Source organism: Oncorhynchus clarkii, chromosome 30 (genome assembly GCF_045791955.1).
Source record: "Oncorhynchus clarkii lewisi isolate Uvic-CL-2024 chromosome 30, UVic_Ocla_1.0, whole genome shotgun sequence".
Classification (NCBI taxonomy): domain Eukaryota; kingdom Metazoa; phylum Chordata; class Actinopteri; order Salmoniformes; family Salmonidae; genus Oncorhynchus; species Oncorhynchus clarkii.
Window position 1 is genome coordinate 24,531,339 of NC_092176.1, and position 24,640 is coordinate 24,555,978.

Sequence of the window (24,640 nt, forward strand, 5' to 3'; positions counted from 1 at the left end):
CTTCTTTCTTTCTCTCTCTCTCTCTCTCTCTCTCTCTCTCTCTCTCTCTCTCTCTCTCAGGACCTGAGTCCTAGGACCATGCCTCAGGACTACCTGGCCTCAGGACTACCTGGCCTGATGACTCCTTGCTGTCCCCAGTCCACCTGGCCGTGCTGCTGCTCCAGTTTCAACTCTTCTGCCTGCGGCTATGGAACCCTGACCTGTTCACCGGATGTGCTACCTGTACCAGACCTGCTGTTTTCGACTCTCTAGAGACAGCAGGAGCGGTAGAGATACTTTGAATGATCGGCTATGAAAAGCCAACTGACATTTACTCCTGAGGTGCTGGCCTGTTGCACCCTCGACAACTACTGTGATTATTATTATTTGATTCTGCTGGTCATCTATGAACATTTGAACATCTTGGCCATGTTCTGTTATAATCTCCACCCGGCACAGCCAGAAGAGGACTGGCCACCCCTCATAGCCTGGTTCCTCTCTAGGTTTCTTCCTAGGTTCTGCCTTTCTAGGGAGTTTTTCCTAGCCACCGTGCTTCTACACCTGCATTGCTTGCTGTTTGGGGTTTTAGGCTGGGTTTCTGTACAGCACTTTGTGACATCAGCTGATGTAAGAAGGGCTTTATAGATACATTTGATTGATTTGATTGATAGATTGATTGATTGATAAAACATTTTAGAAAATGGCTCAGTGCCGTTATTCTCCCAAGGTGAATCATTGAAAGGTTTTGAAAACATACCAATCATTTTGACCCTTACCTATTTGAGAAAAAAATATGTTCTTGTTAAAAAAAATCTCTTTCTTTGAGCAATTATATTAGTATAAAATAATATAGTTTCCCAATTATATTAGTATAAAATAATATAGTTTCCCAATTATATTAGTATAAAATAATATAGTTTCCCAATTATATTAGTATAAAATAATATAGTTTCCCAATTATATTAGTATAAAATAATATAGTTTCCCAATTATATTAGTATAAAATAATATAGTTTCCCAATTATATTAGTATAAAATAATATAGTTTCCCAATTATATTAGTATAAAATAATATAGTTTCCCAATTATATTAGTATAAAATAATATAGTTTCCCAATTATATTAGTATAAAATAATATAGTTTCCCAATTATATTAGTATAAAATAATATAGTTTCCCAATTATATTAGTATAAAATAATATAGTTTCCCAATTATATTAGTATAAAATAATATAGTTTCCCAATTATATTAGTATAAAATAATATAGTTTCCCAATTATATTAGTATAAAATAATATAGTTTCCCAATTATTTTGAGCGTACAATATAACTCAGGATTTGAATTGTTTTATTTATGCAGTAATTTTTACTCATCTTTATCAAGGGCTGTCAATAATTTAGGAGCCCACTGTACATCCATATTCCAGTGTCCTCTTCATCTGATAAGTGCTGCTTTGTATTCCAGCAGAGATGGGACACTGGAGAGGTTGTGCGTCCTATGAATATACAGTATAACACTGTGAAATGCACCTCGTTCTGAGAGCCTCTTGGCTAAAGCAAGTCATCTGTCCTCCTGCCCCTCTCTGCCCTGCTTTATAACCAACTAGATCTCACGATTTTATCAATGACTTCAGATTCTGACGTTAATCCACGTTTTTCAAAATGTCAAATTTCGAAGTTGCTCCGGAAACATCAAATATCAAAGCATTTTTGACACCCTTGGACTAGGATGACTCCTCCTGCTCATCATCGTTCCATTTCTCCAAACATCACATTTCAAAGTTAAGGGTTAAGGTTAGGAATAGGGTAAAAAAAAAAATAATAATAATTAGTGTCTTCCAAGTCATGAGATTATGTCCATCCACCACCCCAATCCACAATGCCATAGCAAAACCCTAGCCTACTTGATGGTAATATCGCTCACTGTTGCCCCTAGTGGACGGATTTGAAGGCCTTTCTCAACGTCCTCAGGACCTGGACAGACATTCAAATGCTGATGCTCCAGATACTCAACTAGTCTAGAGTGCCAGTTTTATTGCTTCTTTAATCAGTTTTATTGCTTCTTTAATTAATTTTCAAATGATCAATTAGCCTTTTAAAATTATAAACTTGGATGTATCATTGGATCACAGGAGTGATGGTTGCTGATAATGGGTCTCTGTACACCAATGTAGATATTCCATTAAAAATCTGCCATTTTCCAGCTACAATAGTCATTTTCAACATTAACAATGTCTACACTGTATTTCTGATCAATTTGATGTTATTTTATTGGATAAAAATGTGCTTTTCTTTCAAAAACAAGGACATTTTAAAGTGACCCCAACACATTCCTCTCCAATTGAATGCTCCAGAAAATGACTTTACAATGTGCTGAGATAAGTGTCATTTGAGAGGGAGAAATTGACATTGATTGTGTGTGTGTGTGTGTGTGTGTGTGTGTGTTTGTGTGTGTGTGTGTGTGTGTGTGTGTGTGACACTCAAGGCAGATTGTTAAACAGTGTGCTGTGCATTTATTCCATGTGGATGATATAGTAACTGGCAGTGCTTGTGCTGCTTTCAGTATGCCTTATACTCAGTTAAAATGAACTACTTTAAAATTACGTCTTCATTTCCGCTCACATGTGTTGGGGTACACAAGGTTAGAATTGTCCCATAATAAAAAACAAATGATCCCAAATTATAAATCCAATTTTTTAACAGTATACTGTGGGCTTTTGGCATCTCCAAAACTTTAAAAGTACAGTAAGATTGATCCAGTTAAGTCTGCTATATTTAGGGCCAGCCCCAAGAGTCCGTGTGTAATAATCTAACTCCCATGTGGTGGTGGGCTAAGCCTATTTACTCATGTTGCCTTTAACGTCATAGCAGTACAGTATTACATGATATTAAGTGATTGAAATGACATCATGCCATGTTGATTTAAACTGCTTTATTTCTAAATGGAGGGGAGACGGAGGGAGTCCAGGGTCAAACACAGCAGGGGAAGAAGAAGAAGAAGAGTCCAGGCAGGTCACAGAGGAGCAGGGAGAATGATGATTCAATATACATTGAGATTTCATGGCCGCCCTGTTGCCACCAAAAGTTCTATGACAATCACATTCTAGAATGCAAGAGAATGTTATTGTCGCAGAACGATTTGTGCCAACACAGGGGCGGTTGTTTGCTGAGCTCCATGGTTATGCAACCACAGACTGTTATAGCGCCATCCATCAGCACAGTAAAGTATCGTACAAACCACCATTTTAACTGTTTAAGAAACAAGTAAAAAATAATACATACAAAAATAAGCTGCAGGAAAATTCAAGGACATTCAAATCCATATGACTAATATTGTAAAGGATTTTCTCAATTCATGACATTTATCTTCTGCATTGACTGAGTTCCGATAGAAATAACCCCAACTTCTGCATACATAGGTCTACTCCTGAATCATGTTCCTCTGCTCACATTAAATAAATGAATCTCATTCGACATATTCAGATTTTATACAGTGTTTACTCTGTTTTGTTCACATTAGCTTTGCCTTGCTAGGAGTGCCCACCAGGAAGAAAAAAAACTATAAATATGAAACGAACAGAAAACAAAAACTGCTCAAAATAAATAAATAATACATATAGCTTATCCAATCACAGCCCTTCGTTAGAGCATGAATCCCTCTCTGTCTGTGTCAGCTGGTTTCCCAGGGCTCTTCTGTCCCTCGGGGGTCACTAAACGGCCATGTTTGAAAGGACAGAGTTCCACAAAATGCAATTTTCACCACAAAATGCAATGTCAGCAACTAACTCTTACCTCACCGTTGATCTTACTCAGATCCTTAACAGTTACCATAACCATAAATGAAGACCAAATAGATAATGTGCTTGCTAAATAGTTCTGGTATACCTCCCTTTTGTCCATTCTAGTAGGCCATCTAGTGACTAGTGTCCCTCAGGGAGAGCTCTCTGGACAGATTCTCTATCACCACATCTGTTTTCTGTGCTTACCAGTGTGAGGACATCCACAGTATACAATAACAGCCAGATGGTACCACTAGAAGTGGATCATTAGCAAACACACAGTACTCATGCAGGCTCTTATCAAACACACACACACACACACACACACACACACACACACACACACACACACACACACACACACACACACACAGTCTCTCGCACACACACAAGGGTAAGCAGAATTTCCCACAGGAGCGTAAAGGGGTTGTTGCCGACAGCCCTCGTCCCATAGTGTCATAACACAGCATTCACAATTACAGACATAGCCTTTGTGAGGGAGAAAAAACAAAGAGCATCTTGACCTGTCAGTCTCTGAGAAATACTGTACATAAAGAGTCACAGTACCTCTCAGAAATAAAGGAAAGTGCCAGATAGAAGTCCAGTCAGCCAGTGCAGGCACATTCCCAAATCAATCAATTAATCCATCTTTCAATCATTCATTAATAAAGTATTACATTATCTTATGGGATGAATGTCCTTCCAGAAACAGTTGAGGATATACATGAGCTTTCAGTGTTATAATCAATATCAACTAGTTTTTTTGACACAAACTGTTTGAAATGTTTGTGTCAGGCCAGGTAGGTGGCTGAGTTCCTCCTCTCATTAACATCCACTGTTCTGCTCTGTTCTGTTCAATGGGGAGAAGTGTGTTCGGTAATAGCAATGTCCTTTCAGGCTGAAATCAGGTGAATCCACTCAAACAAAGCTAGCCAGTCACTGTCCAGTGTCTTTAATATTAAAAAAAGACTATATTGCAAAAATCTCTTAATGTCCGAATTTGCTTTCCTTGTCCCAATTTGGGAAAGTATTTATTCTCTTTACAATGCAATATGCCTTAAGCACTTGGAATTGTGCTAAATAGATGAAATGTACAGACCCAATCCATGTTGATGTTGATGGAACAAGGTAGACCAGTATGAACATGCATCGTTCTGGATAAGAGCGTCTGCTAAATGACTAAAATGTAAATGTAAAAAATGTGGAAACAGAGGTCACCCTGTTGTGTAGCGATATTGGGGGAGAGGTAAAGCTGTACCTTAAAAGCTCTCTGTGAGGCACTCTGAATCCCAAATTGCACCCTATTCCCTACATGGTGCACTGCTTTTGACTAGAGCCCTATAGACCCTGGTCAAAAGTTGTGCACTATAAAGGGAATAGTGTGCCATTTGGCATTTAGAGAGTGTGTTAAGTGGTTTCTTCTCTTCATCTTCTTTTAGTCCACCTGCACCGACCCAGAGCTGGGCAGGTGGAAACAAATTCCTGATCCTTTATTTTGCATTCACCTATATCCTTTGTTTTTCAGTGCAGATGAAGAAAAACACACGAGTAGAGGAACCAATAATAGACCATTGAGATGCACCCGCTGTCCTCACAGAGCCAGAGGCAAGGTATGTTTGTTTTACAAAGGTGTCTTTCAAAATATAGCCTAAGCCCGACACTACAGCAGTGGTGGGGATCAGCGTTTGAGAGGGAGTTGAACAGTAAAAGCCTTGTTGTTGTATCTCTCATGTGGATAACATCTCTACAGGAACGCATGCTATTCCTGAGGCAGGAAAAAAGTAACTATGCAGACATAAGTTGAGAGACGACTTGGGTCTTGTGTATTCCTCATGGTTCTGCCCTCTGATAGAGAGAGGTACTTAAACAGGCTGACAGGTATTTGGGTTAATTCTCAGTCCTCTATCTCTCCAAAACATAATCTCCTCACGTTGTTCTGTTTCGTTTTTCAGACGGCTAATTAAAGGATACTGTATTGTTTTAAAGAATGTTGTGTGTAGATCAGAAGTTCTCAGTGAGCAGTGGTGTATACGGTTCCAGGAACATTCAATAATTTCCTGGTTTTCCCAGAAATCCAGGCTGGAGGACTCTGGATTTCCTGCTTATTCCCTCCTGATTCTGGGAATCTTCCAACAGGGATTTCAGGAAAACAATGGCATTTATTGAACGTTTAAATAATTTTGCAACCCTAGTGGTGTACTTCTGTACACAAAAGTTTCTCAATTTTAAATTAAACAGATTTCCCAGACAACCTTAATATGAGTCAGTCAATCAGACTCTGATGAGAGCAGCGCTACACTGTCATTTTACCAACAACAACATGTCCTTAATGTCACGAGTGACTAAAAAGCCAAAATGTCGTTTTCTTTCACTCCTCTCTTCCTCCTCTCCATCCACTTTCTGTGCATAATATGTGATGCTCACACCTTAAAACATCCCTCCTACCTTTTAATAAAATACCATGGTCAGATTAGTACACAGTATCATTCTACAGCCCCCCAGAGTAGAAGTCACTGAACATATATTGCACATACTCTCCCCACACTATGTCCTTGCAATGGGCCGTCACAGTTCTCCAGGTAACAGCTGGACTTCTGCAGATACGCACCAAGGGACTAAAACAACAAGCCCTTAGAGAGTTTCTTTCTTACACAAGGTCTTTTTAACCCTGTTGCAAGGTGAGCTTTTCTACAGCTATTCTGAGTCCGCCTTCTATTTGGAAAGTCAGCAGCAGTTCACGGTAGAATCGGCAGCCCTTTGTAATGTCATCAATTAGAATCTAAAATCAGTGATCATTTTCAAAAAAGGACAGAATATTTGTGCTGTTTTGTAATCCTCAACAGGTTTAGAGGGGAATGAAAAGAAGGGACTGACCTTACAGGTAATCTGTTTAAGGCCCCTTTACTAAAATAATGTTGCCATTGGTGTCCTTACAGATCAACCAGTCTAGAAGAAGGTGCCCTTGGTGTTCTTACAAAGGATTTTCTTGAAGGCCTTCCTGAAGTCCTGGTTGAAGATGGTGTATATGACGGGGTTCAGACAGGAGTTGCAGTAGCCGATCCAGAAGAAGAACTTAAAGAGGGGATCAGGGAGGGCGCAGGTCTCAGGGCAGATGGCCTGCAGTGAGTAGGAGAAGAAGAAAGGGAACCAACAGACGACAAACACTCCGATCACCACGGCCAGGACGAATGTGAAACGCTTCTCTCGGTTCACCATGGCTTTACGACGTGCCGCTCCTGGAGTGGTGTCTGGCTTAGACCTCCTCCCCGCCACCAGCCGAGCCCCCTTAGATGTGGCGATCATGTCCCTGTACTTCTGGATGGTGGCAGGGGAGTGGATGCCAGGTGAACCCGCCATGCTAGGGGTGTTGACTCCCCTCCTTCCCCCTCCCTCGTGCTCCATGTCACTGTCAGAGCTGTTTGAGCTATCCCCATTATTGTTATACTTTTTCCCCTTCTTACCCTTCTTCCCCTTCTTCTCCCCATCTTTGGGTTTGGCCTGGGAAAGTGGGGGAATGGTGGAGGAGGGAGAGGGAGAGACTGAGGAGTGTGAGGGACCCATGGGTGAGGTAGGAGGGGAGGTGGTGGTTGGGGTTGGAGCTAGGGATGGATCCGGAGGATGAAGAAGGTTATTGGGGGTGGGAGAAGAGGGGGGGGTCTCATTGCCCTGGTCAAGGGACAGTGATGGAGTAATAGCCAGGGTGGGTGGTCTGATGCTGGAAGTTTTATGGGGAATAGCTGGGGTTTCCCCTCCCTCCTCCTTCCCGTTGGCTTGGATCCCCCGAGGGGTTTGACTTGGGGTGGCACAGCCCACCCCATCCTTCCTGGGCTCGCCTGGCGGGTTCTGTGTGCGCTGCTTGGCGATCTGGTAGATCCTCATGTAGACCAGGATCATGATGAGGCAAGGTGCGAAGAAGGAGCCGACAGTGGAGTAGAGAATATACCAGCGCTCGTCGTTCAGCTGGCACTGAGGCCCCCTCTCACTACCCTCGCCACCTGGCTCGCTCTTATTCAGCGACAGGAGAGGAGGAAAGGAGATGATGGCTGAGATGAGCCACACCACCACGATGGAGGCTTTGATACGCATGGGTGTGCGCTGGCGAGAGTAGGTAACCCGGCTGATGGACAGGTAACGGTCTAATGAGATGGCGCACAGGTGAGCTATAGAGGAAGTACAGAACAGAACGTCCAGCGCCAGGTAGATCTCACACCACAGAGACTTGAAGTACCAGTAACCCAGCAGTTCATTGGCCAGGGAAAACGGGATGATGAGGGTTGCCACTAAAATGTCCGCAGCTGCTAACGACACTAAAAACAGGTTCTGTGGTCCTCTGAGTGCACGGCTGGTCAGGACTGCGATGATGACAAAGATGTTTCCCACGATGGTAAAGACTATCATGAGGGTGATAGCCGTAGCAAAGAGCGCCGTGGCTTCGGGGGAGTAAGGGGCCAGTTGCAGGGAAGAGACGCTCTGATTGCAGGGAAGAGATGAACCGCTGGTCGAGCTATTAGTGTTGCCCAGCTCCACTGAACATGCACTATCCAAGGGTGATGCCATGACTAACACGATGGATGGGGTTGATTAAAGTGGTTCATAAAATGTTGTAGTAATCAATATGTTTGTTTTATAGTCCTTGAGGATGGCTGAGGTAAAATTATATTTAAAAAAAAGTAGTCCTATAGCTGAGCTTGTTTATGTTGCTGTCAAAGCATTCACTGAAAAGTTTAGGGGGGAAATATTAGCCTATAACTGATCTTTCTACGGCCTATAAAAAGTCATAATTTCGTGTTACGTGTTATCGCAGTTCATTCACCTTCTCCTTCCAATTTCATCATCCAAGTCCATTCTAATCAGTCAAACGCTAAACTATGCCAATGGAGTGCGCCAGTGGTCAATGGTTTTCTATTCGAGTGCGATGAATACAGTAGAGCGCAAATATATTTCCCGTCGATCTGGGCTATGTGGAATACCTACAGTATGAAATTAAGCCGCTCAAACAATTAAAAGTAGTCCAGCACACAAAACAGAATGGATTGTAATCTCACAGCTGCTTGATTATTTTGATATTTTAAAGAGGCGGAACGTGATTGCAGGGCGGTTACAGAAATAGCCTTTCAATCTAATTTCTGACTATAATACAAGGCGACACAGGCGAGATTGGGAACAGGTTACAACCACCTTTTCCTCAGTAGGATAACCACGTCAGATGTCAGTGCGCGCACCTTTTCTCCCTCAAAACCCCGCTGTCTCTTAGCAGACGCAAACAGCAAGGCTATCTGAGCTTAAACAAGCTGTGCATGTAGGCTAATTTAAGAACAAATTATTCTAACAAATATGGTTTGAACAGATGTAGCTCATACAATGGTTGAGCTTCGGCAGACTAACTGGCGTGTTACCAAAATATGTTCTCACATTATTCGAGTAAAGTGTACTTCTTAAATAATAAGTTGTTTCTGAATGGCACTAGGAAGTTAGTCTTTATGTTGTAACTTGAGCACGTCCTCAATGTAGCCAAAAAAACGTTCTTTAATTTATGAAAACAAAACCGTGTCCAACATAATTCCAAGTTGCGCATTGAGTCCATCACCCAGAGTCGTTGCTTTGCTGTTTCAGTTTCCTCGTGTTTCCCCGTTACTAGAGCTCATATCTCGGTTTGGTAGGAATGTGTGCGAGTGTTTAGTATATCCAAGCGCAGAAGATGCGCAGTCATGCTTTGGCTGGCTCGTGGCCCCTGGTTCGGTCTATTCGCGCAGCGGTACTCCTGAGTGCAGCGCCTCGTTGCCTCTCTCCTCGAGTTTATCAGTTTGTCTCGCAGCAACGCGTGCATCTCCAGGAGTGAGCGTGACCGCGAGCCCTGGTCTAATAACGGGAGCGCCTCTCCTCTCCTCCTCGCGCTTCTCCAACCCGAGTGATGTCAATACGGTCGTCATGAGACCATGCCATCTCTCTCTCTCTCTCTCTCTCTCTCTTTACCCACTAACACACTGTCCATCGGTACGCCGTTATATCTTTAATGTAAAACACTGTAGTAGAACCCTCCGCTATGCTTTGGTCAATTAACTCTACAGAATGCATAGGTCTCAGGCTAGAACACACTAATTTATCTTTCTACAAAGACCTGCAGTGTGAGTTTCTTATTCTATAACCACCACCAACATCATCACCACCAATCAACATAATCACTATTAAAATAAAGGTACAAAATAATAATAACATTATCATCACCTTCATCAATCATCATCATCATTATAAACATCACCCTCCTGATCATGATTTCATTGTTGGTTCCATAATGGTCTATTGGCTACTCTGCAAAACCCTATTGTATGCTACCTTATGTTCCCATGAATTCCCATAAATTAGCCTCTTGACCCTTGCTTGATGAAGACAAAACACTGTTGTTAGTGACATGGATTGATCAAATGCTTATTGTTCAATAGTGAAGAGAGTGGAAGCATATTAAACTGACACACATACAGAAGTGTGCATTGCAAGCTTGTCTCATAGACTCGACGCAACTGTAACAACTCTCCTCTTCTTCTGACGAGGAGTAAAAGATGTCGGACCAATGTGCAGTGTGGTAGGTGTCCATTTTAATATACAAAACTGAACACTACAAAAATACAAAATTACAAAGTGAATGAACAAACGAAAATCGAAACAGTCCCGTATGGTACAAACACAGACAGAGGAAACATTAACCCACAACTCAAAAGTGAAACCAGGCTACCTAAGCATGGTTCTCAATCAGGGGCAACGATTGACAGCTGCCTCTGAATGAGAACCATACCAGGCCAGACACAGAAATCCCAAAACATAGAAAAGGGAACATAGACAACCCACCCAACTCACGCCCTGACCATACTAAAACAAAGACATAACAGCAGAACTAAGGTCAGAATGTGACAGTACCCCCCCCCCCCCCCCCCCCCCCCCCCCCCCAAAGGTGCGGACTCCCGCTGCAAAACCTGAACCTATAGGGGAGGGTCTGGGTGGGTGTCTGTCCGCGGTGGCGGCTCTGGCGCGGGACGTGGACCCTATTCCACGGCAGCTCCGGAGTGAAGGGCGATTCCGGCAGTGCCGGCATGACGGGTGATTCTGGCAGCTCCTGACTGACGAGCGGCTCTGGCAGCTCCTGACTGACGGACGGCTCTGGCAGCTCCTGGCTGACGGACGGCTCTGGCAGCTCTTGACTGACGGACGGCTCTGGCAGCTCCTGGCTGACGGGCGGCTCTGGCAGCTCAGGACAGACGGGCGGCTCTGGCAGCTCAGGACAGACGGCGGCTCTGGCAGCTCAGGACAGATGGGCGACTCTGGCAGCTCAGGACAGACGGGCGACTCTGGCAGCTCAGGACAGGAGGAAGACTCTGGCAGCGCTGAGCAGGCGGGAGTACCTGTAGGGAGGAGACGGAGAGACAGCCTGGTGTGGGGGGCTGCCACCAGAGGGCTGGTGCGTGGAGGCGGCACCGGATAGACCAGACCGTGGAGGCGCATTGGAGGTCTCGAGCACCGAGCCTGCCCAACCCTACCTGGCTGAATGCTCCCCGTAGCCAGGCCAGTGCAGCGAAGTGGAATAGCCCGCACTGGGCTGTGCTGGCGAACCGGGGACACCATGCGTAGGGCTGGTGCCATGTACCCCGGCCCGAGGAGACGCACTGGAGACCAGATAAGCTGAGCCGGCTTCATGGCACCTGGCTCGATGCCCACTCTAGCCCGGCCGATACGAGGTGCTGCTATGTACCTCACCAGGCTATGCCTGCGCACCGGGGACACCGTGCGCCTCACGGCATAACACGGTGCCTGCCCGGTCCCTCTCTCTCCACGGTAAGCACAGGGAGTTGGCACAGGTCTCCTACCTGACTTCGCCACACTCCCCGTGTCTCCCCCCCAATCAATTTTTGGGGCTGCCTCTCGGGCTTCCAACCGCTCTGCCGTGCTGCCTCCTCATACCACCGCCTTTCGGCTTTCGCTGCCTTCAGCTCTGCCTTGGGGCGGCGATACTCTCCTGGCTGTGCCCAGGGTCCCTTGCTGTCCAAAATCTCCTCCCATGTCCAGGAGTCTGGAGATCGCTGCTGCTGCCCGTTACCACGCTGCTTGGTCCTTTGGTGGTGGGTGATTCTGTAACGATTGTCTTCTTCTGATGAGGAGTAAGAGAGGTCGGACCAATGTGCAGCGTGGTAGGTGTCCATATTAATATAGAAAACTGAACACTACAAAAATACAAAATAACAACGTGAATGAACAAACTAAAATCGAAACAGTCTGTACCACATGGGACTGTTTCGATTTTCGTTTGTTCATTCACGTTGTTATTTTGTATTTTTGTAGTGTTTAGTTTTCTATATTAAAATGGACACTTACCACGCTGCACATTGGTCCAACCTCTCTTACTGCTTGTCAGAAGAAGAGGACAATCGTTACAGCAACAAACAAAAATCCAGGACACACTAATAAGTCTAATATGGTACCTTTGGTATGGTTACATAAGACAGAAAGTTTCTTAAGCCAAAGGTTGCTTGTTCGAATCTCTTCACAAACAACTTGTGCATTTTAGCTAATTAGAAAGGTTGCTGGGTCGAATCCCTGAGCCGGACTAGGTGAAAATATATACTTGAGCAAGGCACTTAACCTATCAGGTATCAAGTTAAGACCCTGATGCAGACTGTGTCAATGTAAAAATATTTATTACAGCAATAGGGGCAAAGGTACAGGACGGCAGGCAGGGTCAGGACAGGTAGAGGTTGGTAATCCAGAGTAGGGCAAAGGTACAGGTCAGCAGGCAGGCTCAGGGGCAGGCAGAGTGGTCAGGCGGGTGGGTACAGGGTCAGGACAGGCAAGGGTCAAAAACCAGGAGGACAAGAAAAGAGAGACTGGGGAAATGCAGGTGCTGACACAGACAGAGAACACAGGTATAAAATACACAGGGGATAATGGGGATAATGGGCGACATGTGCAGGGGGGTGGAGACAATCACAAAGACAGGTGAAACAGATCAGGGTGTGACAGTAGCCCCCACCCCCTCTAGGGGAGCCTACTGGTGTCCTACCTGTCCACATACCTTGTAGACCGGGATGCCGGCGGTGGAAGTTGGCAATGAGGGCTGGGTCCAGGATGTCTCTAGCTGGGACCCAACACCTCTACTCCAGGTCATAACTCTCCCGGTCAACCAGGTACTGTAAACCTCTGTCCCATGGTCGAACCCTCAGAAGACGTTTCACTGTGTACGCCGGATGGCCATCAACAACACGGGGAGGAGGGGTGGGCCTGGAAATAGAAGACAAAGGGCTGTGAGACACAGGCTTAAATCTAGACACATGGAATGTAGGATAAACACAAAGGGTACGGGGAAACAGAAGGCGGACAGCAGAGGGGCTAATATTCTTGGAGATGGGAAAAGGGCAGATAAACTGGGGGGACAGTTTGCGAGACACCTCCTGGGTGGACAGCCATACCTTCTGCCCGAGACGATGCCGGGGAGCCGGGGTCCGATGTCAATCCACTTGTAGTCGATACCTGGAGGCGGTCTTGAGGAGGGCCGATCGGGCTCTCCTCCAGATACAACGACAGTGGCGGACAAACATCTGGGCAGAATGTATGCCGACCTCAGCTTCCTGCTCAGGGAAGAGCGGGGGCTGATACCCCACGGAACACTCAAGGGGAGATAGGCCAGTGGCAGAGCAGGGAAGGGTGTTGCGGGCGTGTTCGACCCACACAAGCTGCTGGCTCCAGGTGGTGGGGTTGGCGGGGGGACCAGGCAGCGAAGGGTAGTTTCGAGGTCCTGGTAGGCTCGCTCCGACTGGCCATTGGACTGAGGGTGGAACCCGGAGGACAGGCTTGCCGACAGACCAATGAGGGTGCAGAACGCCTTCCAGAACTGGGACGAGAATTGAGGACCCCGGTCGGAGACCATGTCCACGGGCAGTCCACGTGCTGCACCATGAGCAGGGCCGTCTTGGGGAGAGGAATGAAGTGGGCAGCTTTGGAAAACTGATTCACCACGGTAAGGATGGCATGGTTGCCATCAGACGGGGGAAGACCCCGGGACAAAGTCCTGGGAGATGTGAGATCAGGAATGGTGGGGACAGGCAGAGGTTGGAGGAGACCAGCCGGAGCTTGCCAAGGAGTCTTGTTCTGTGCACACAACGTACAAGCAGTGACGAATGTGTACACATCAGGAACCATAGTAGGCCACCAAAAGCGCTGTCGCACAAAGGCCAGGGTCCGACGGGCGCCCGGGTGGTAGGCCGGGAGGAGTGGGCGGACTCCAGGACCGCAGAGCGGACAGCATCAGGAATGAACCGGTTATCAAGCCCACCCGGGGTTCGGCTGGGAATGCTGCGCCTCACGGACCAGCTTCCCTATTCCCCAATGTGTCATTGGAGCCAGGATAATTCCAATACCACGGGAATCAGAGCGGACTTGATGAGCAGGAACTGGATAGCCTCACTGTGGTTCCCCAACACCCGTAGGTTGATGGGAGTGGTGTTGTGGGTGACTCGGCCTATAGAGCGCCCGTCCAGCGCTCTAACGTCCATGGGAATTGAGAGGGGCTGAGTGGGGACTCGGAGTCACAGTGGGATCCCTGGGTGTGCGAGCGAAATCCAAATTCTTCTTCCTCCATCGTTCCTGTAATTGCCCATCAATACGGATGGTCAAAGTGATGAGGGAATCGAGCTCCGTAGGTAACTCCCGGGCTGCAAACTCGTCCTTGACCTCCTCCGAGATATCATGCAGGAACATATCAAACAGTGCCTCTTGATTCCAAGCGCTCTCCGCTGGAAATCCACCGCATCATCAGCTACACTGCAGGAGTCCTGCCGAAGCTGGACTTTTTAGCTGCTTTGCAACCCTAATCTTAAACCTTTAACCTTAACCTTAACCTTAACCCCTAGCCTAGCTAAATTTAGCCACCTAGCTAATGTTAGCCACAACAAATTGGAATTCGTAACATATAATTCGTATCAATTCGTATCATATACTTATTTGAGTGTCCCAGATTTTTGTTTAGACTTTTAAATCTATCCCTGAGTCCAGATTGGTGCATTTTACAGGATCACACACACACACACACACACACACACACACACACACACACACACACACACACACACACACACACACACACACACACACACACACACACACACCTTGACCCTCTCTCGACTCTATTTACGCTACCTAAGATTAATTGCTTTATGTTTTGATGTTCAATATCGACTAAGAGTAAAATCTAGCAAATCGACACCCACACAGAGGCATGCATTTAACAGTGTATAGATGTATAGTGGGAGTTGGTAGTTACACACACACACTCACACACAGTATGCCATGTTCTCATTACGGGTGTCAACAACTGGTGGGTGGTTGTCGTGAGGCCATAATGTTTGTTTCCCATTTTCCATCGCCCACACAATGTCAGTTAGGCGTGAGAAACTGTCCATAGAATTAGATTCCTAACCAACTCATTCTGATTCCATGACCCCAACCACAAGCAAATAACTGCTTTCGTTCTGTTCAATGCCAAGCGTTCTAAATACAAAAAGCACTTTTCACAGGAGAGTGCTCTCCAATCAAGTGTTACCTGCAGTCGTGTGTGAACTACTGCGGTTGGTAAAACAGTGAAAGTGGATTCAGGAGGTTATTCTACACAATTTTCAGCTCTCACACACCCACTCCAAATAAGTCTATTGGAAAAGAACAACCCCACACACTCCAAACATATCTTAAATAAATATCTGTCATGCTTCACTGCACATTTTGTGTTACAGAGCGACGGAACAACCAATTTCGCATGTGTAACTCTGTTTCTCATTAAGAAAAAACTAGCTATTTGACTTTTTGGTGTGGTTCGTTGTGGCAGTTACTGATGTGCTTTTTGGTCAGAACAATTCTTCAACCAATAAGATTTTAGCTAGCTTGATAATCTAGCTAACGTTGCTTATAATTAAGTTAGCTAGCTTGCTTAACATTGACTACAGTATATGATCAAACTAGCTACATTAGGCTCTAGACCTACCGTTGTCATATTTTGTTTGAAAAGGTAAAAGGTCAGTGGTGAAACGTCACAACTTGGCAACTCGAGCAACAGTTTGTAATTTAGATTTGAAGTGAATTTCAAGTGAAACCTACCAGTCGGAACAAGACATTTCCGACAACTCCCATAGCTCATGAATGCAGCAAGTCTCAATGTCTGTGTGTTCTGAGGTAGGATTGGATAGATTGCAATCTCTGCAGCTGTGTGTCCTGTGTTAGTGAGCAAGTGAGAATTGTTAAAATCAAAACCCAACCTTTAAGTAAGTCATGACGAACTCATTAACAAAACTCAATTTTGGACAAGACTGACTTTATGAACAAAATGATCCTATTTACACATTGTAGTCAAATTGACTACAAAGTGTAAATAGAAAGTGACACTAGAATACATTTTTATGACTAATATCAATGCCACATAGGACATTTTCTATTAGATAAATTGTTTTAAACTGAGGAGATTATTTTAGGATTTGTGCTTTTGGAATAAAAATTAGACTAGAGTCAAACTAGACAAGGTCTGAAGTATCCTACTGCTCTCTCAGGAAGTACCAATGGATTCCTGTCACTGATTGGCCAGAGAGCCAACTCACCTGGTATCTCCCAGCTGGCACATAATGTTCTGAGAACCATATGTTTCTTAGAGCTTGGTGAGTGTTGTTGTCCTATGGTTATTTTGCATACAATGTTCCCACAACTTTTTGGGAATGGTGCAGGATAGTTGCTTGGCTTCGGAACATTCTCAGAACATTTAAAGAACTTCATAAAATAATATAATTTTCTTGGTATTTCTTTACTATAACCAGAACGTTTCCTAAAGGTTCAAACATGGTTACATTTCATTTCAATTTTGGTCATATTCTAGGAACGTTCTCCAACTGGTTTGATATTGGGAACATTCTCAAATAATTCAGAGTACGTCAACGAACAACGTTCTTCTGTGGAAATGTCAGTACTTCAGCATAATGTTTCCTCATGGTTCTATTTAAAGTCATATTCTCACATTGTTCCGAGAACGTTAAGAAACAACGTTCTTCTGTGGGAATTTCAGGACTTCAGCATAGCGTTTCTTACAGGTTTCCTCATGGTTCTATTTAAAGTCATGTTCTCAAATTTTACAGAGAACGTTAAGGAAACTTTCCATAATAAATACAAGAAAACTTTAGTCACATTCAGACAACATTCTAAAAATGTTATTTAAAAACATATACATCCCGTTCTCAGCATCAACCAAACTCTCTAGATCCACTATCATGTTAAGTGTGTTCAGGTGTGTTGACCGAACCCACTAGTTTCTTAATGAGTGTTTGTATCCTTTGAAATATGGTCTGTTTGAATAGACTAAAATGAAAAGCTTTGTATGAGTTAAAAAATAACAAGGCATGCTAGCTCCTTCCTGGTGGCACAGTGGACTAATTCCATGGTTAGAGTCCAGGAGATCATAGATTTGAAACTCACTGACACCGTGCCACAATAAAAAATAAATGTGTTTGCAGCCTCCACACAGACAGTGTGGGGAAAAAGGCGCAACAGTGCCTCTTCAACCTCAGGAGGTAGAAGAAATTTGGCTTGGCACCTAAAACCCTCACAAATGTTTACAGATGCACAATTGAGGGCATCCTGTCGGGCTGTATCACCGCCTGGTACGGCAACTGCACCGCCCACAACCGCAGGGCACTCCAGAGGGTGGTGCGGTCTGCCCAATGCATCACCGGGGTTGCAAACTACCTGCCCTCCAGTACACCTACAGCACCCTATACACATAGACTTGAATTCACTGGCCACTTTAATAATGGAACACTATCACTTTAATAATGTTTACATATTTTGCATTACTCAGTATATACTGTATTCTATCCTATTCTACTGTATCTTAGTCTATGCCGCTCTGACACTGCTCGCCCAAATATTTATGTATTCTTAATTCCATTAATGTACTTTAGATTTGTATGTATTGTTGTGAAATTGTTAGATATTACTTGTTAGATATTACTGCACTGTTGGAGCTAGAAACACAAGCATTTCGCTACACCCGCAATAATATCTGCTAAACAGGTGCAATACAATTTGATTTGATTAATGCCTAAGCAAATTCATTTCCATGTGTCCTATTTGTGCTTGGAGTTAAAAACATTTAACACAAACTAATCTAGCAGAGTTCTAAAAATTCTAATTGAAACATTTACTCCGAACATTATTTAATAACCTATCATTTCCGTTCTCAGAACATTAATAAAACCTCAGGGAACCATAGTAAAACGTTCTCAGACCCTCCCTACATTATAAAATGCATGTTTCCAGAACAGGTGAAAGTTTCACTTCCGTTCGCAGAACTTTTAAAAAACATTCTGTTTTACAGGTCAGGAAACATATGACTTGTTCCCAGAACCCAGTGGTGTAGTGGAGGGTATACTCACTTCTTACACCCCATGCTGCGTATCAAAGTAGTGTTATGCAGGTATACGACGTATCCGTTAATAAGGCTGATGGAACAGAACAGACTGTTGATAAACTATTATTTCTTAACATTTTAGGTGTAGCAAAGTGCACACCATGGTAGGCCTTTGTGCGAATGTTACAAAAATTCATGGACAGAGACAGAAATGTCTGTTAGAAATGTAGAAAGAGGGGAGATCTAAAGATGCAACAACTATAATGGATTGCTAATATGACTATGATAATGCATTTGGCTTCTAGACAATGAAAGAATGTTGAAAGAAAACCAATAGAACATGAGGAAGTCTTTATATAATTATTGTCTTCACATTTCAATGGTGGGATTTTGACTGTAGGCTACTTTGAAACAAGGCAATACATGTTTAATAATATGAAGTAAAACATTGTCTTCTGGTAGATGGAAAGGCTTTCCCAAAAATGACATGTTAACTATCTACAAAGTAGCTTATTTATGCCGACCTGGCAGAATGATATCATGATTATTTGCAATAATCCAGTGGCCATTTGTTTTGCTAAATCGATCTCATGTGCTACAGCAACACTGCTAACCAAACAACAGTGCAACAGTACAACAGTGCTTGCCTGCACACTTGACGTAAAGGGTAACTACTCTCAAAAATAAAATGTATTCTATTTTTCCCAGACCTCAAAATTGGTCTCCTGATGTAGTTTAAACATTTTCATGGACTTAGTAGAGCATCCAATTTTTCTATAACAAAAGTGTGACTTTGAGAGCAAAGACCTGATTTTAAAAAAAAACAGAGACTTGTGAATTTCTGACGCAATTGACAGTCTCATTTATCTGTTTCAATAGTACGCCTACTATTAGTCTCCTTGCACAGTACAGCTTGGGTTGGCCTGACTGTAAAAGACCAATATGGGATTGATAATTTTAGGTCATTGAATGTGTCACTGTTTGTCATAGAATTATTCACACAGGGTGCCGTTTGGGATTTCTTTTGCTCAATTACAGTATACCCACTTCTCCAGGCACCACTACACCACTGCCAGAACCAATGAGAAACCAAAAATGTACATTCCCACAACTAAATTAGTCCCCGATTAGAGGATAAAATCAGCAGTGCCGCAAATCTGTATTATGACAGCACACCTTATATATGTAATTAATGGTTGTTTTACAGAAAGTATCCATATCCCTTGACTTATTCTACATTTTATTATGTTACAGCCTGAATTCAACATTTATAAAATAGCTTTTGTCACCCTTAATGTGAAAGTGAAAAGGTGTTTTAGACATTTTTGCAAAATAAATGTATTGAAAATGAAATACAATAATACCTAATTTACATAGGTATTCACACCCCTGAGTCAATACATGTTAGAATCAAACTTGGCAGTGATTACAGCTGTGAATCTTTCTGTTAAGTCTCTAAGAGCTTTGCACACCTGGATTGTACAATATTTGCATATTATTCTCTTTAAAAATCTTCAAACTCTGTCAAGTTGGTTGTTGATCATTGCTAGACAACCATTTTCAATTCTTGCCATAGATTTTCAAGCATATTTAACTATAGCCGTGGGAAGTAGTTGCTGTAGCACCTCCTGAAAAATCTGAATAAAAACTACATTTCAATAAAAAAATAAAATACTCAAGTAAAAAAAAATTGCAAATGTAGTGCACTGTTCCTTTTATAGTCCTGTATTGGCGGGCCAGCATGGTCTCAAAATCAAATCAAATCAAATTGATTTCTAAAGCCCTTCTTACATCAGCTGATATCTCAAAGTGCTGTACAGAAACCCAGCCTTAAACCCCAAACAGCAAGCAATGCAGGCGTAGAAGCACGGTGGCTAGGAAAAACTCCCTAGAAAGGCCAGAACCGAGGTTGAAACCTAGAGAGGAACTAGGCTATGAGGGGTGGCCAGTCCTCTTCTGGCTGTGCCGGGTGAAGATTATAACAGAAGATGTTCAAATGTTCATAGATGACCAGCAGGGTCAAATAATAATAATTACAGTGGTTGTCGAGGGTGCAACAGGTCAGCATCTCAGGAGTAAATGTCAGTTGGCTTTTCATAGCTGATCATTCAGAGTATCTCTACCACTCCTGCTGTCTCTAGAGAGTTGAAAACAGTAGGTCTGGGACAGGTAGCACGTCCGGTGAACAGGTCAGGGTTCCATAGCCGCAGGCAGAACAGTTGAAGCTGGAGCAGCAGCACGGCCAGGTGGACTGGGGACAGCAAGGAGTCATCAGGTAGTCCTGAGGCATGGTCCTAGGACTCAGGTCCTCAGAAAGAAAGAAAGAAAGAAAGAAAGAGAAAGAAAGAAAGAAAGAAAGAAAGAAAGAAAGAAAGAAAGAGAGAGAGAGAGAGATAATTAGAGAGAGCATACTTAAATTCACACAGGACACCGGATAAGATAGGAGAAATACTGCAGATATAACAGACTGACCCTAGCCCCCCGACACATAAATTACTGCAGCATAATACTGGAGGCTGAGACAGGAGGGGTCGGGTGACACTGTGGCCCCTTCCGACGATACCCCCGGACAGGGACAAACAGGCAGGATATAACCCGACCCACTCTGCCAAAGCACAGCACCCACACCACTAGAGGGATATCTTCAACCACCAACTTACCATCCTGAGACAAGTTCGAGTATAGCCCACAAAGATCTCTGCCATGGCACAACCCAAGAGGGGGGGGGGGGGGGGGGGGGGGGGGGGGAGATCACGACAGGAAGATCACGTCAGTTACTCAACCCACTCAAGTGATGCAACCCTCCTAGAGCATTTCGTATTATTCTGTATGTAAATCCGAGACGTATAAATTTGAGACATATCGTATGATATGTTACGTTTGGTATCAAATCAATTTGTATTTCTCACATAAATAAAATGTACATGATAAAATAACAATAACGAGGCCATATACAGGGGGTACCGGTACCTAGTCATTGTGCGGTGGTACAGGTTAGTCAAGGTAATTGAGGTAATATGTACATGTAGGTAGGGGTAAACAGCAAGTAGCAGCAGCATAAAAAGGGTGTCGATAGATTCTGACTAACTGTTTAACAAATTTATGGCTTAGGGGTAGAATTTGTTAAGAAACCTTTTGGACCTTAACTTGGCGCTCCGGTACCCATGCAGTACCACAGAGAACAGTCTATTACTTGGGTGGCTAGAGTCTTTGACAATTTTTAGGTCCTTCCTCTGACACCGCCTGGTATAGAGGTCCTGGATGGCAGGAAGCTTGGCGCCAGTGATGTACAGGGCCGCACACACTACCCTCTGTATCGTCTTGCGGCCTAATGCAGAGCAGTGATGCGAACGGTCAAAATGCTCTTGGTGGTGACGCTGTAGAATGTTTTGAGGATCTGAGGACCCATGCCAAATCTTTTCAGTCACCTGAGGGGAAATAAGCGTTGTTGTGCACTCGTCACGACTGTCTTGGAGTGTTTGGTCCATGATTGTTTGTTAGTGATGTGGACACCAAGGAACTTGAAACTGTCTATCCGCTCCCCTATGACCTTGTGGTATGGTTACATAAGACATATGGTTACTTATTAAGGCAAAAAGAAAAGTAGGGTATAATGCGAACGTCTAGTAATCCAAAGTTTGCGAGTTCGAATCTCATCACGGACAACTTTAGCTAATTAGCAACTTTTCAACTACTTACTAGTTTTTAGCTACTTTGCAACTACTTAGCATGTTAGCTAACCCTTCACCTAACCATAATCTTAACCCTTTTAGCTAATCTTTCCCCTAACTCTAACCGTAACCTTAAACCTTTAACCTAACTCCTAAATTTAACCCTAACCCTAACACCTTGCCAAGACTAACCCTAACATTAGCCACCTAGCTGGCATTCGTAACATATCATACATTTAGCAAATGTGTGGCTGTTGTTTCACGGGCTCCAAAGCAACTGTGCTATTTTGTTAGATTTTTCACCTTGTTTGTAACTCATTTTGTACATAATGTTGCTGCTACTGTCTTTTATGACCGAAAATAGCTTCTTGACATCTGAAAAGCGATTACTCACCTCAAACTGGAAAAATATTTTTTATTGAATGAGTCTGGCTCGAAGTATATACTGCTTTCTCAAGACAAGGCCCAAATCCCAGGGCGTGATGCCTTGTAAGAATTTGCCGACGAGTAGGTGAACCACCACTTCCCTCCATATTATTGGCCAACATGCAATCATTGAAAAACAAACTGGACGATCTACGATTAACACTATCCTACCAACGAGACATTAAAAACTGTAATATCTTATGTTTCACCGAGACATGGCTGAACGATGACATGGAAAATATAGAGCTGGCTGCATTCTCCGTGCATTGGCAGGTCAGAGTAGCTACGTCTGGTAAGATGAGAGGCGGGATTTGTGTCTATTTGTCAATAACTGATGGTGCGCAACGTCTAATATTAAAGAAATCTCGAGGAATTGCTCGCCTGAGGTAGAATACTTCATGATAAACTGTAGACCACATTATCTACCAAGAGAGTTCTCATCTATATTATTCGTAGCCATCTATTTACCACCACAAACCGATACTGGCACTAATACCGCACTCAACGAGCTGTATAAGGCCATAAGCAAACAAGAAAATGCTCATCCAGAAGCGGTGCTCCTAGTGGCCCGGGGACTTTAATGCAGGCAAACTAAATACATTTTACCTCATTTCTACCAGTATGTCACATGTGCAACCAGAGGGAAAAAAAACTCTAGACCACCTTTACTCCACACAAAGAAGACTGATACAAAGCTCTCCCTCGCTCTCCATTTGGCAAATCTGACCATAATTCTATCCTCCTGATTCCTGCTTACAAGCAAAAACTAAAGCATGAAGTACCAGTTACTTGCTCAATATGGAAGTGGTCAGATGATGCGGATGCTACGCTAAAGTACTGTTTTGCTAGCACAAACTGGAATATCACTGTATTAATCCAATGGCATTGGGAAGTATACCATCTCAGTCACCGGCTTCATCAATAAATGTATCGATGACGTCATTCCCACAGTGACAGAACATACATTTCCCAACCAGAAGCCATGGATTACAGGCAACATCCACACCAAGCTAAAAAGCTAGAGATGCCGCTTTCAAGGAGCGGGACACTAATCCGGACGCTTATAAGAAATCCCACTATGCCCTCAGACGAACCATCAAACAAGCAAAGCTTCAATACAGGACTAAATTGAATCCTACTATACTGGCTCTGATGCTCGTCGGATGTGGCAGGGCTTGAAAAATATTACAGACTATAACTATACTATACTGCCTTTTAAGTGCCTTTAAATGCCTTTTAAGCGCACGTCGAGGTAAGCAACACTGAAGCATGCATGAGAGCACCAGCTGTTCCAGACGACTGTGTGATCACACTCTCCACAAATGATGTGAGCAAGACCAAGTCAACATTCACAAAGCCACGGGGCCAGACGGATTACCAGGACGTGTACTCAAAGCATGTGCAGACCAACTGGCAAGTGTCTTCACAGAGGGCCTCTTGGGTGGCGCAGTGGTTAAGGGCGCTGTACTGCAGCTCCAGCTGTGCCATCAGAGTCCCTGGGTTCGCGCCCAGGCTCTGTCGTAACCGGCCGCGACCGGGAGGTCCGTGGGGCGACGCACAATTGGCCTAGCGTCGTCCGGGTTAGGGAGGGCTTGGTCGGTAGGGATGTCCTTGTCTCATCGCGCACCAGCGACTCCTGTGGCGGGCCGGGCGCAGTGCGCGCTAACCAAGGTTGCCAGGTGCACGGTGTAGCCTCCGACACATTGGTGCGGCTGGCTTCCGGGTTGGATGCGCGCTGTGTTAAGAAGCAGTGCGGCTGGTTGGGTTGTGTATCGGAGGACGCATGACTTTCAACCTTCGTCTCTCCTGAGCCGTACGGGAGTTGTAGCGATGAGACAAGATAGTAGCTACTACAACAATTGGATACCATGAAATTGGGGAGAAAAAAAGGGGTAAAAAAAAAAAGTGTCTTCACAGACATTTTCAACCTCTCCCTGACCAAGTCTGTAATAAGCAGTGAGAAAGCCTGCCATTAGTGAGAAAGCCTGCCACTGTGTGTGTATGTGAACGAAACCTCAATTGAACCACAAAAGTCCCTGTATTTGTACTTGCGTGCATTTGTGTATATGTGTGTGTGCACACCTTTGTATATTGTATTGTTGGCCTGGCAACATGTAACGATTTTGAAGAAATCGCCTAAACACTCACACACTCACACCTCACACCTCTCTGGGAAAGCTTCGCTTGTAATGTATTGTGTGTGTAGCAACACTAGAAATAAAGCCCTACCAGAAATTTCACACCTGTTCCTCATTCTGCTTGGCACACGGTATGTGTGTGCATGTGTTACATTGAATTGGCCATGATTGGCCTGCCAATATTTCACCCTGCACAGTGTAAGCAATATGTCAATCTCTGTTTG

General features: G+C 44.0%; 1 protein-coding gene across 1 annotated transcript; it reads right to left on the reverse strand.

Moving 5' to 3' along the window:
* Positions 1-4,314: 4,314 nt before the first annotated feature.
* On the reverse strand, positions 4,315-8,639 carry LOC139390026 (adrenoceptor alpha 2B). The gene has a single exon (XM_071137134.1). The coding sequence runs from the start codon at positions 8,314-8,316 to the stop codon at positions 6,706-6,708; it is 1,611 nt and encodes a 536-aa protein (XP_070993235.1). The 5' UTR covers positions 8,317-8,639; the 3' UTR covers positions 4,315-6,705.
* Between the last annotated feature and the right edge of the window lie 16,001 nt (positions 8,640-24,640).